Raw genomic sequence first — 13,115 nt, 5'->3', positions numbered from 1 at the left:
CAGTAGTAGCTGTGGTCCTTCTCCCTGGTGTTATATTCAGACAGGTACAGTAGTAACTGTGGTCCTTCTCCCTGGTGTTATATTCAGACAGGTACAGTAGTAACTGTGGTCATTTCCCCTGGTGTTATATTCAGACAGGTACAGTAGTAGCTGTGGTCCTTCTCCCTGGTGTTATATTCAGACAGGTACAGTAGTAACTGTGGTCCTTCTCCCTGGTGTTATATTCAGACAGGTACAGTAGTAACTGTGGTCATTTCCCCTGGTGATATATTCAGACAGGTACAGTAGTAGCTGTGGTCCTTCTCCCTGGTGTTATATTCAGACAGGTACAGTAGTAACTGTGGTCCTTCTCCCTGGTGTTATATTCAGACAGGTACAGTAGTAACTGTGGTCCTTCTCCCTGGTGTTATATTCAGACAGGTACAGTAGTAACTGTGGTCATTTCCCCTGGTGATATATTCAGACAGGTACAGTAGTAACTGTGGTCATTTCCCCTGGTGTTATATTCAGACAGGTACAGTAGTAACTGTGGTCCTTCTCCCTGGTGTTATATTCAGACAGGTACAGTAGTAACTGTGGTCCTTCTCCCTGGTGTTATATTCAGACAGGTACAGTAGTAACTGTGGTCATTTCCCCTGGTGATATATTCAGACAGGTACAGTAGTAGCTGTGGTCCTTCTCCCTGGTGTTATATTCAGACAGGTACAGTAGTAACTGTGGTCCTTCTCCCTAGTGTTATATTCAGACAGGTACAGTAGTAACTGTGGTCATTTCCCCTGGTGTTATATTCAGACAGGTACAGTAGTAACTGTGGTCCTTCTCCCTGGTGTTATATTCAGACAGGTACAGTAGTAACTGTGGTCCTTCTCCCTGGTGTTATATTCAGATAGGTACAGTAGTAACTGTGGTCCTTCTCCCTGGTGTTATATTCAGACAGGTACAGTAGTAACTGTGGTCCTTCTCCCTGGTGTTATATTCAGACAGGTACAGTAGTAACTGTGGTCCTTCTCCCTGGTGTTATATTCAGATAGGTACAGTAGTAACTGTGGTCCTTCTCCCTGGTGTTATATTCAGACAGGTACAGTAGTAACTGTGGTCCTTCTCCCTGGTGTTATATTCAGACAGGTACAGTAGTAACTGTGGTCCTTCTCCCTGGTGTTATATTCAGACAGGTACAGTAGTAACTGTGGTCATTTCCCCTGGTGTTATATTCAGATAGGTACAGTAGTAACTGTGGTCATTTCCCCTGGTGTTATATTCAGATAGGTACAGTAGTAACTGTGGTCATTTCCCCTGGTGTTATATTCAGATAGGTACAGTAGTAACTGTGGTCATTTCCCCTGGTGTTATATTCAGACAGGTACAGTAGTAGCTGTGGTCCTTCTCCCTGGTGTTATATTCAGACAGGTACAGTAGTAACTGTGGTCCTTCTCCCTGGTGTTATATTCAGATAGGTACAGTAGTAACTGTGGTCCTTCTCCCTGGTGTTATATTCAGACAGGTACAGTAGTAACTGTGGTCCTTCTCCCTGGTGTTATATTCAGACAGGTACAGTAGTAACTGTGGTCCTTCTCCCTGGTGTTATATTCAGATAGGTACAGTAGTAACTGTGGTCCTTCTCCCTGGTGTTATATTCAGACAGGTACAGTAGTAACTGTGGTCCTTCTCCCTGGTGTTATATTCAGACAGGTACAGTAGTAACTGTGGTCCTTCTCCCTGGTGTTATATTCAGACAGGTACAGTAGTAACTGTGGTCATTTCCCCTGGTGTTATATTCAGATAGGTACAGTAGTAACTGTGGTCATTTCCCCTGGTGTTATATTCAGATAGGTACAGTAGTAACTGTGGTCATTTCCCCTGGTGTTATATTCAGATAGGTACAGTAGTAACTGTGGTCATTTCCCCTGGTGTTATATTCAGACAGGTACAGTAGTAGCTGTGGTCCTTCTCCCTGGTGTTATATTCAGACAGGTACAGTAGTAACTGTGGTCCTTCTCCCTGGTGTTATATTCAGACAGGTACAGTAGTAACTGTGGTCATTTCCCCTGGTGTTATATTCAGACAGGTACAGTAGTAACTGTGGTCCTTCTCCCTGGTGTTATATTCAGACAGGTACAGTAGTAACTGTGGTCCTTCTCCCTGGTGTTATATTCAGACAGGTACAGTAGTAACTGGTCCTTCTCCCTGGTGTTATATTCAGACAGGTACAGTAGTAGCTGTGGTCCTTCTCCCTGGTGTTATATTCAGACAGGTACAGTAGTAGCTGTGGTCCTTCTCCCTGGTGTTATATTCAGACAGGTACAGTAGTAGCTGTGGTCCTTCTCCCTGGTGTTATATTCAGACAGGTACAGTAGTAGCTGTGGTCATTTCCCCTGGTGTTATATTCAGACAGGTACAGTAGTAACTGTGGTCCTTCTCCCTGGTGTTATATTCAGACAGGTACAGTAGTAACTGTGGTCCTTCTCCCTGGTGTTATATTCAGATAGGTACAGTAGTAACTGTGGTCCTTCTCCCTGGTGTTATATTCAGACAGGTACAGTAGTAACTGTGGTCCTTCTCCCTGGTGTTATATTCAGACAGGTACAGTAGTAACTGTGGTCCTTCTCCCTGGTGTTATATTCAGACAGGTACAGTAGTAACTGTGGTCCTTCTCCCTGGTGTTATATTCAGACAGGTACAGTAGTAACTGTGGTCCTTCTCCCTGGTGTTATATTCAGACAGGTACAGTAGTAACTGTGGTCCTTCTCCCTGGTGTTATATTCAGATAGGTACAGTAGTAACTGTGGTCCTTCTCCCTGGTGTTATATTCAGATAGGTACAGTAGTAACTGTGGTCCTTCTCCCTGGTGTTATATTCAGACAGGTACAGTAGTAGCTGTGGTCCTTCTCCCTGGTGTTATATTCAGATAGGTACAGTAGTAACTGTGGTCCTTCTCCCTGGTGTTATATTCAGACAGGTACAGTAGTAACTGTGGTCCTTCTCCCTGGTGTTATATTCAGACAGGTACAGTAGTAACTGTGGTCCTTCTCCCTGGTGTTATATTCAGACAGGTACAGTAGTAACTGTGGTCCTTCTCCCTGGTGTTATATTCAGACAGGTACAGTAGTAACTGTGGTCCTTCTCCCTGGTGTTATATTCAGACAGGTACAGTAGTAACTGTGGTCCTTCTCCCTGGTGTTATATTCAGACAGGTACAGTAGTAACTGTGGTCCTTCTCCCTGGTGTTATATTCAGACAGGTACAGTAGTAACTGTGGTCCTTCTCCCTGGTGTTATATTCAGACAGGTACAGTAGTAACTGTGGTCCTTCTCCCTGGTGTTATATTCAGACAGGTACAGTAGTAACTGTGGTCCTTCTCCCTGGTGTTATATTCAGACAGGTACAGTAGTAACTGTGGTCCTTCTCCCTGGTGTTATATTCAGACAGGTACAGTAGTAACTGTGGTCCTCCCCCCTTTCTTTCTTAAGTTCTGCTCTCTTTCTTGGGTTCCAGGTTTTTCACTAACTTTGCCAAATGACAGTATTTTAAAATGCATGTATGGCACGTATGGTTGACGGAGTGATGGAGTGACTCTTTAGTGGTTCAGGCATTCTTTTCTGGTGAATGATCATTTGTATCATAAATGTTTCTTTTAACATAAATCTTTTGGTTATTTAATAATAAGCACTAATCCAAGATTAGACTACTTTGAATTAAGATGTTATGTTAAACATGCATTAACAATTAACACATTTGAGTTAAATATAGACACACTTTGCTTCTTTATTTGTAATGGACCCATTTCACACACACTTATGCAGACAAACACACTACTTTGGGCAGTTTAGTAGTAAACTGCTGGGTTCTGTGACGCTCGCAGAAAGGAGGCACGACGAGCGTCTCAAGGTGCAACACACAACGTTTATTAACGCACACACGAAAAGCCCAGCACATACGGTGCAAGCACGCTAACGCATCTGCTTGCACAGGCATGAACTTTAGACAAAGACGAGCACACGACACTGCGCGAACGCACATTAAATAGGTGAGTTACACAGACCCACGTGACCTCGAGACAAGGCACAGGTGTAACAAACGAACACGCTCACAAACAACCCACACCCACGGAAGTACAAACATGGACATAACAGCACGCAGACGACGTCATGACACGCCCACAGGGAAGGGTCCGGAGCTGTCACCGTGACAGAACCCTCCGCCAGGGGCTCGCTACTCCCGGAGCGTCCCGCGCAGCTGGGAAGCCCCGAACCAACACCAACGGGGCAGGTCCGGAGCCGCCGGGATCACGAGCCTCCGAGAGCCGTCACCCCCGACGGCGGGAACCGCCGCGAACAGCTCTAGCACACCCTCCCTGGGAAGACAGGGGAGAAAACATTAAACAATGGCACGCTGACAAACACACACACTGGCACATGAAACACAAGAGGAACGAACGGGAAAAGGAAATTAGGGAGACACAGGGGAATAGACAAACATATAGGCACACACACATTCATCCTCGGAACCAGGCCTCCCGCCTTGTGCGACGCCTGTAGCGGCGAGAAAGCCCCGGGGGCTGGTGATGCCGCAGACGGCGGTACTCCTCCCGCCTGTTCCGCCCGCTCATCGCCGAGAGCCGCGCGGCTGGCGGACGCGCTGGGTGTAGCGCGACCAGTAGCCCGCTTGGGAGCAGTCCCTCTGGTGGACGCGCGAGGTGTAGCGCGACCAGTAGCCCGCTTGGGAGCAGTCCCTCTGGCGGGCGCGCGAGGTGCAGCGCGATTGGTAGCCCGCTTAAAGGCAGCACTACCGGTGGGTCTCGCGGCAACCGTTCTCCCAGGTCCGCGGCTCCCTCCACCGGGTTTGCAGTAAGTGCTTGCCGCCCCATAAGCCTGCCGGCGCCCATTCCCCCGCTCCGGGTGACCCCCGTAGGAGGCCCCGCCGGTGCCAGGCTGGCCTCCCCTGGCTCCGGTATCGGGGGTGGTGTCCATCGCCGACTCTCCCTCCTCGGCTACGCTCCAGTCCATCGACGGGGCGGGGGTCTCGCACCGTGAGTGCTCCATGGGCTCCCCCTCATCCGAATCCCCACTCACTGATGCGGACAGACTGTCCGGTCCGCTCCCACCCCCTTTGTACACCGTCAGGAGCGAACTCGCAGACCGGAGACTCTCCTCCTCTTCTGACGGTGCTGCGTACCACGACGGAGGGGGGCTGGTGACCTCCTCCTCCTCTTCATCGGAGTGCTCGGTGTACTCCGACCACTCCGACGGCGGAGGGCTGGTGTCTTCCTTCTCTTCGCCATAGTACACGGTCGGCGCGGAGTAGACCGATGGCGTGGGACTGGTCTCCCTCTCCTCGTCCGACATCGGGGAAGCCACAGACGTGAGCGAAGGGCAGCTGCTCTCATCCTCACTCTCAGACTCTCCGGAGTCCTCACTCCCGAACTCATCTTCGGGGGGAGTGAGGCCAACGGCGCCTACCCCTACCATAAACGGTTCAGTTTCCTCCAGGTCCGCTGGGGGGAAGGTCCCTTCTGCAGGGTATGCCAGGGGCGGAGCTCCGTGCCTGTCGCTCCATACCCTGCTCGCGGCCCGTCGGAAGTACTCCGCTTCCTCCTCGTCCTCGGCCGCCTGAACTTGGCGCAGTAGACACGCACAGACGGGGTCCTGCTGCATCTCCTGCTCCGGGTCTGGTACCTCGGAGCGACGCGCAGGGGAAGAGGCGTGACGTCGCTTAGCCTTCTTCTTACCCTTCTTGCGTGCCGACGTGTATCCTGGCATAACGGTGGCTCGTCTTTCTGTGACGCTCGCAGAAAGGAGGCACGACGAGCGTCTCAAGGTGCAACACACAACGTTTATTAACGCACACACGAAAAGCCCAGCACATACGGTGCAAGCACGCTAACGCATCTGCTTGCACAGGCATGAACTTTAGACAAAGACGAGCACACGACACTGCGCGAACGCACATTAAATAGGTGAGTTACACAGACCCACGTGACCTCGAGACAAGGCACAGGTGTAACAAACGAACACGCTCACAAACAACCCACACCCACGGAAGTACAAACATGGACATAACAGCACGCAGACGACGTCATGACACGCCCACAGGGAAGGGTCCGGAGCTGTCACCGTGACAGGTTCCAGTATAAATGCTCCTGGAGAAATCATGGAGAAAAGCTTTTAATACCAGAACCAATGTATTTGATTATTATTAGATTGTTATATTTAGTCCTCTTCTTAGGATTTCATGAATACTAAGATAAATGTCTTCACAGGTGTTCAAACTTTACACTGATGTCCAGTTCAAGTTTCATGTGCAAGTGATGTGTCCTTATATCTTTTCCAGTGAACCATGCACCATAAATGTCTCTTCAGGTGACTGACAGAGCTACAGAAAAGCCTGTGGCTGATGTTTTATAAATACATATTTAAAAACAAGAAATGGGTCCATACTACTAACTCTGCTTTCAGTACATGTTGGTCACATGGGAAGGATGATCATCTCTTTGTATCAATTGTCTTTGTAATATTTAGTGTATTACATAACATACTTAATATGAAATTTGCCATAAAATCTAATGAATTCATGGGGTGACCTCTGCACTTCCAGACTGGCTCGAAATGCAGCAGATAATGTTGGTCCTGATCTAAGGTGGATCTCCTCACACTTTTTATAGTTGCTGCTCGCTGGTGGGGCACCAAACGTCTGGACTTTGCACTTTACTGTCCAGATGCTCTGACGGCCTTTCCCACCGTAGCACTGCCCCACCTCTTCCACGCCTCATACTGGGAGTCCACAGACGTCGTCTCCTTTTTGTTGAGACAGGTGCGCTCAGACTGTAATTAATCAAAACACCACAGCTTTCACTCAAGTCAAATTAACAATGTAATACATCTAAGATGGTTCAAGCTGATTTTGGAGATCATTTGAAGCAAAGAATTTTTTTTTTCCTGGTTACTTCGTTACTTCCAGGTCATGAGGCATGACAGTTCCAGTATTCTGGAGCTGGACGGGAAAGAAGTATCAGAGTTCACGCCGTCTAAGCCACGTGAGAAGTGGCTGCGGAAGAGGACTCACGTTAAGATTCGCGTGAGTCAGAGTGTCCATGTTAGAGAGACTCAAAATTACTGCAGCCCTTTCAGTTTCTTAAGGAGCTTTGACACCAGTGTCCACCCATGCATAAGGAATTTTGGGCATAAGGGGTTTTGGGCTTTTTGTTGGTTTCTACACTGAATAAGATGAGAAGTTCCAAGTGCTTTATTGCAATCATTTATTGTAATGATTCCTACACTTTCTTTGCATAGTGAATGCCAATAGATTACTTGTTTCACTGACAGAATGTAACAGCAAATCACAGAGTTAATGATGCAGTTTTCACTGAGGATGCACAGAAGGTGGTGATGGGGCGTTTTATGTATGGACCACTCGACATGGTGACACTGGCCGGTGAAAAGGTGAGCTATTAATAACAACAATAATAATACATTTTATGTAATATAGCGCTTTTCAGGACACTCAAAGTCGCTTTACAATACAAAACACAAGCAGCATATAGAATGTACAAAATATTAAAATATAAAATAAAACATTAAAAAGAGAGAAATAAGAAAGAGATAAATGTATAACATCATAGGTGAGCAACAGGTGAGTTATTAGATCTCGTTGTAAGTGTTGTGATAATCTACTTAGGCAACCTGTATTCTTATGCTGTATATATTTTCTAAATCTTGTAATGGAGAGAACAACTGCAGGCCGAGTTTTACACTGCACAGGTCCCAACACTATAACACGTGTGTTGGGACGCATGTCGGTCACCCAGGTCAGCCCATCACAGTGTACACAGTGACGCATCTGAAAAACAGACATTTCAAAAGCCTTTATGTATGTCATCCTGTAATTAGACTGCTACATGTCACGATATTATGCATTATTGTTAAATGTCAATTATTAGCTACATGTAACAAGTTCAAACATGTTAAAAGAGTTACAGTTTGACTCCACGTTACTGTGCTTCAGCCAGGCTGGATTTATTGTGTGTTTATTTTCTTATTTGTGTGTTTATGTATGTGTGTAGGTGGATATTTATATCATGACCCAACCACCTTCAGGAGAATGGGAGTATCTTCACACAGACGTGACCAACAGCAGTGGCCGTATCTCCTACACCATCCCTGAGTCAGAGGGCAAACGTCTTGGTGTTGGGGTTTACCCAGTAAAGATGGTAGTCAGGTGGGTTGCTAGGGTTACGGCTACTCTAGGCAATAGACATACCAGTGAAAAGGAGATGGAGAGACTGTAATATGGATAGTGGAAAAATAATGAATATTTATTTACAACTGCCCAGGGATGTATATTCAGGAAATAACCCAATGCTCAAATAAACAAAAATGTCTATAACAAAACCACATCAACTACCTTACCTATACTTAAAGAAAAGGAAATAAGGGACAAAAACCTACCTTAACTTCCCATAACAAAAACAAGGAGAACGTGATATTAAAAAAGAAAAGAGCGCCGTATTCCCTTCTTCCGGCTACTCAATGGAGGATGAGTTCCCTTTGGAGTTCCCTCGCCACTGTCACCTCAGACTTGCTCATTAGGGATCTGGACCCATACGATTGTAAAGCTGCTTTGTGACAACGTGTTTTAAAGCGCTATATAAATAAATTTGACTTGACTTAACTTGGCCCAAACGGGAAGAAGTCAACAATGAATGAATGAATGTTCAATTGAATGTTCAATTCATATAGCGCCTTTCAGGATACCCAAGGCACTTTACAATACTACTATACAGACGAACGACATAGACAATTTATACGAGTATACAAAATATATACATCAGCTACCAAAACCAGAAGGGACAAATACAGAATCATGATCAGGGTACAGCACACAAAAGTAAGTTAATAAAACCAGAATTTAGCCAACACACACAAGACACCAAACAACACTGAAATGGACAAAGAATCACTCAGTTTCGTGGCTTTGCAGATCTTTTTGAATTTGGAACTGTGGGTCTTGGGGAGAAAGCAGCCAATCCGCATTAACCAGGAAGAGAGGCGTGGTGGAAGGGGATACACATCTGGACAACCACCACCACTGGTCCTAACAGTAGTCTTATATGAAAACATTATTACAGTAATAATGCACACCTGCAAAACAGGAGCAGGTACCTATGTGACCCAATCAGTGTCTTTTAGATGTAACCCGTAATATCGAAAGGAATAATTTTTTCCCACAAAAATCATATTTACAAAAGCTAGAAACCAACTTGTTAAAACTCACAAAAAAGAACATGCTGGTGTTCTGTCATGGTTCCTCTTCTCCTCTGTGTCCGAATCCCTTGTTCACTTCTGTTTTGGTTTAGACTTTGTTATCTATGTGCTCTTCATTTATATCTGGTTATATGCCCCTGGTTATCTCGCATATGTGTATGTGTCTGACCTGTGTGCTGTTTAACCCTTATTATTTAGTGTATATAAACCATGTGTTCTGTTGGATTCTGTTTATGTTTACTTGTATCCATTTCCTGTGTATCCTTGTTTCTCTGTAAACGTATTTCCCCATGGTTTACCTGTACTATGTGCTAGTATTGTCTGTTAGCGTTAGGTTTGTTATCTGTTATCTTGTTAGATTTGCTGATTGTAGATGTTGTAGCTTTCATTTTGTTACTTGTTGTTTTGTTTAATAAAGTCTATTTGCACATTAAGCCAACTCCGAACCTGGCTGACAGGTTGAAGGCAGGAGACACAGTTACAACATGTTGGAGGACGGATGGAGACTAGATGCTTGTGAAAACTAAAATTCTGGTAAATGAGGCTGGGAAATGGTTAATGGCCAGAGAGTTTTTAGGATTGAGCATCCGTCTGTAAATCATGCAATGCAGTGAAATTAGCTGCTTTGGTGGGCTGACGTGTTCAAATGCTAAATTGTTTAACATCCATTTTTTTGGACCGTTGCTGTGCTAAAGGGAATAAGACATCTACCCAAAGAGCTACCCAGTGATGAGTCTGTTACAGCAACTGAATCTAGGACACCCACATGTGGTGATGCAGAATGTTCAGAAATAGCTGAATCTTGTTCCGCTTGACCAGATTTAGTAGGTAGCAAGATCTTTGTTTTGGAATATGAGGAAGTGCTCAATGCGGCGGATTATATAAGTGGTGAAGTGCTGTGTGTGGCCTCTATATTGTCTTTGAGCACTGGGTCTAAGTAGCAGCTCTTGCAGCAGAGGAACTCAGAAACAGCTGTTCTGACAATGGCACTATGACTATCATGACTATGATGTTTGTTACAGCACTGTATGACAGTATGAAATAGGAATAAAGTAGTCAATATTGGGTGGCACAGAACACTGGAATAAAGTATCAGAGAGAGGAGAGAAGAACATACTTCATATTCACTGGTCCAGTGCAGGTCATTGCTGAATGGATGTTGCTGAAGATGACATTGTCAGTAATGTGATCTTGTAGTAAAAGTATGCTATTGTTTGCTCTGACTATGTTGAAGATGATCTTTACTGTTAGTTAAAGTAGTACAGTGGTATAGGACCCAATTTCTGAAAGTATGTCTCTTTTTGTCTAAACTTATCACACAGGAGCCAACGCCACACACACAACAGGCAAAACATCTCACACTTTTGGAAAAAGCACACACTTCAACCAAAACTCTTGCAACTCTTGCCAATACCATATTATTGCATCTAAACGCTACACACAAATATCAGATGAACAGTCTTTGCCATATGACAACTACACACTGACGTGACAAATGAAAAACACGTGTTTGAGTGTTCAGTGTGTAGTCTGCTGTAAAGATCTGTCAGAGGTCTCACATATACATGAATATTAACAAATATACAGATTTTTTTCTGCATATTCTGTACATTTACACCATAAAGTAAAACACAATTACGGGGGGATTTTTTGGTTTTGCATGAACTCTACAGCAACACATGCTGTATATACTGTAAACACATGAACAACAAAATAGAAAAAAAAGACAAAATAACCTCAAGCTTCCTCCATCACCTGCTGAATGTATTTGCGTTGTTGGGGTTGGCGACCACCTCCATGCCAAAAAGAACTCAACAGCAATGGAGAGTTTGGTGGAGGTGAATCACAACATATCGTGGTTGTTCAGTGAACCAGTTTGTACTTGAGCAGCTCGGTGCAAACTTATGTTGTCCCAGACGACAACAAACCTGGACTGTTCTGGTTTATCCCCCTAGTGATGGAGAATGAGTGTGTTGTGCTCTGTGTTGAAGAAGGTGATGATGTGCACAATGTTGTAGGGACCAAGAGTGGCATGATGATGAGTGACAAATTCATAACACAGTTGTTTCACACTGTCAGTGGCCCAGTCCGGATAGACTCACTGAATGGATGTTGCTGATGGTGACGTGGTCAGTAATGATGTGCTGTTGTAGTTGTTGGAAACGTATGAAGTTGTTGGCTCTGACCATATTGATGATGGTCTCTTTCTGTTCTGAGGTGGATAGCCACCCAGCAAGGGGTAGTCTAGTACATGATGTAGTATGTATAGAGGGGTAATCTAGTACATGATGTAGTATGTATAGAGGGGTAGTCTAGTACATGATGTAGTATGTATAGAGGGGTAGTCTAGTACATGATGTAGTATGTATAGAGGGGTAGTCTAGTACATGATGTAGTATGTATAGTGGGGTAGTCTAGTACATGATGTAGTATGTATAGAGGGGTAGTCTAGTACATGATGTAGTATGTATAGAGGGGTAATCTAGTACATGATGTAGTATGTATAGAGGGGTAGTCTAGTACATGATGTAGTATGTATAGAGGGGTAGTCTAGTACATGATGTAATATGTATAGAGTGGTAGTCTAGTACATGATGTAGTATGTATAGAGGGGTAGTCTAGTACATGATGTAGTGTGTATAGAGGGGTAGTCTGGTACATGATGTAGTATGTATAGAGGGGTAGTCTAGTACATGATGTAGTATGTATAGAGGGGTAGTCTAGTACATGATGTAGTATGTATAGAGGGGTAGTCTGGTACATGATGTAGTATGTATAGAGGGGTAGTCTAGTACATGATGTAGTATGTATAGAGGGGTAGTCTAGTACATGATGTAGTATGTATAGAGGGGTAGTCTAGTACATGATGTAGTATGTATAGAGGGGTAGTCTAGTACATGATGTAGTATGTATATAGCAGGGGTACTCAAATAGAAATGATGTGCCACAATTTTTTTTCTCAATGACTCAAGGGGCCATTTATTGGGACCGTGTATGATAATGTATCATAACAATATAATGTATAAAATTTATAAAATTTCCTTTTCCTTATTCAAAACTAAAATATTACCTAAAATAAAAATATAATTTGCATTTGGGCATGAATTAAAATGAATAACTATTCATTATCTCTGAATCCGTGAATGGCTTCATGTGCTTCGTCTAAACCCACGCTGCTCTAAGGGAGCATTGTGTTGCCTATTGCTGTTTTGTCAAAGAAGTGTGGAGGATTCGGTTGGATGTTTCATATGATGCTTTAAGAGAATTTAATTTTGTTGTTCTGATCTCTGAGTTTTGCGGAATTGTCTCTTCAAAATGCTTGAGTTTTACTGCTATCTGTTTATTGTTGCCATGGAGGCAATTGCCAGCCTCGTCTTGAGATTGTGGTGCGCGATTTCAAAATAAGAGCGGACAGCGCGATTGAAAACAAAAATCATTTTAAAAAAAAACTTTTCAAACTATTTGAATATGGGGGGTATCGAGGATGGGTCTACTTATCTATTCTCATTTTGAATTGTCTGGATGATGCTACAGTGTAGCAGCACAGATTAGGTTGGACTCTTTGCCTCCAGAAAACGCATGGTCAACCAGAGTAGCTCTGATCTCATCCATTATGGATTCTCATCCTCTTCCTCATTCTTCCTAATCTCTATGCAGTATTGGACTACATTGATGTGCTAACCAAGATTTGCAACTTGTGGGCTCCTCATAGGGATTAGTCTTTGATGTCTAAAGATTTGTAAAAATTAGCTAGAAGTGTTGTAACCTGTTTAGTGCTTTGCAAAAAGTGTGTTTTAGAATGTCAAAATAAGTGTAAGGCATTGGAATGTTTTTAATTTTTAGTGCACCAGGTCAGTA

The 13,115-nt window shown here is 44.1% G+C and overlaps 1 protein-coding gene across 13 annotated transcripts in view; it reads left to right on the top strand.

The window, feature by feature from the left end:
* The window catches only part of LOC143487899 (membrane-associated phosphatidylinositol transfer protein 2-like), a 99,973-nt gene that overhangs the window by 72,474 nt on the left and 14,384 nt on the right, over nucleotides 1-13,115 (top strand). For 12 of the 13 annotated variants that reach the window (XM_076987182.1, XM_076987181.1, XM_076987184.1 and 9 more), the window contains 4 exons: nucleotides 6,659-6,807; nucleotides 6,955-7,071; nucleotides 7,320-7,436; nucleotides 8,057-8,211. In XM_076987182.1, coding sequence (XP_076843297.1) covers nucleotides 6,659-6,807; nucleotides 6,955-7,071; nucleotides 7,320-7,436; nucleotides 8,057-8,211 — 538 coding nt within the window. Of the gene's footprint in view, nucleotides 1-6,658; nucleotides 6,808-6,954; nucleotides 7,072-7,319; nucleotides 7,437-8,056; nucleotides 8,212-8,973; nucleotides 9,792-13,115 lie in introns of those variants that run through there. The other variant, XM_076987191.1, reaches the window with a different exon arrangement.

The sequence above is a fragment of the Brachyhypopomus gauderio genome, unplaced genomic scaffold (genome assembly GCF_052324685.1).
Source record: "Brachyhypopomus gauderio isolate BG-103 unplaced genomic scaffold, BGAUD_0.2 sc51, whole genome shotgun sequence".
Classification (NCBI taxonomy): Eukaryota; Metazoa; Chordata; class Actinopteri; order Gymnotiformes; family Hypopomidae; genus Brachyhypopomus; species Brachyhypopomus gauderio.
The sequence above is the reverse complement of the archived record's forward strand: the minus strand, read 5'-3'. Positions and strand labels throughout refer to the sequence as shown.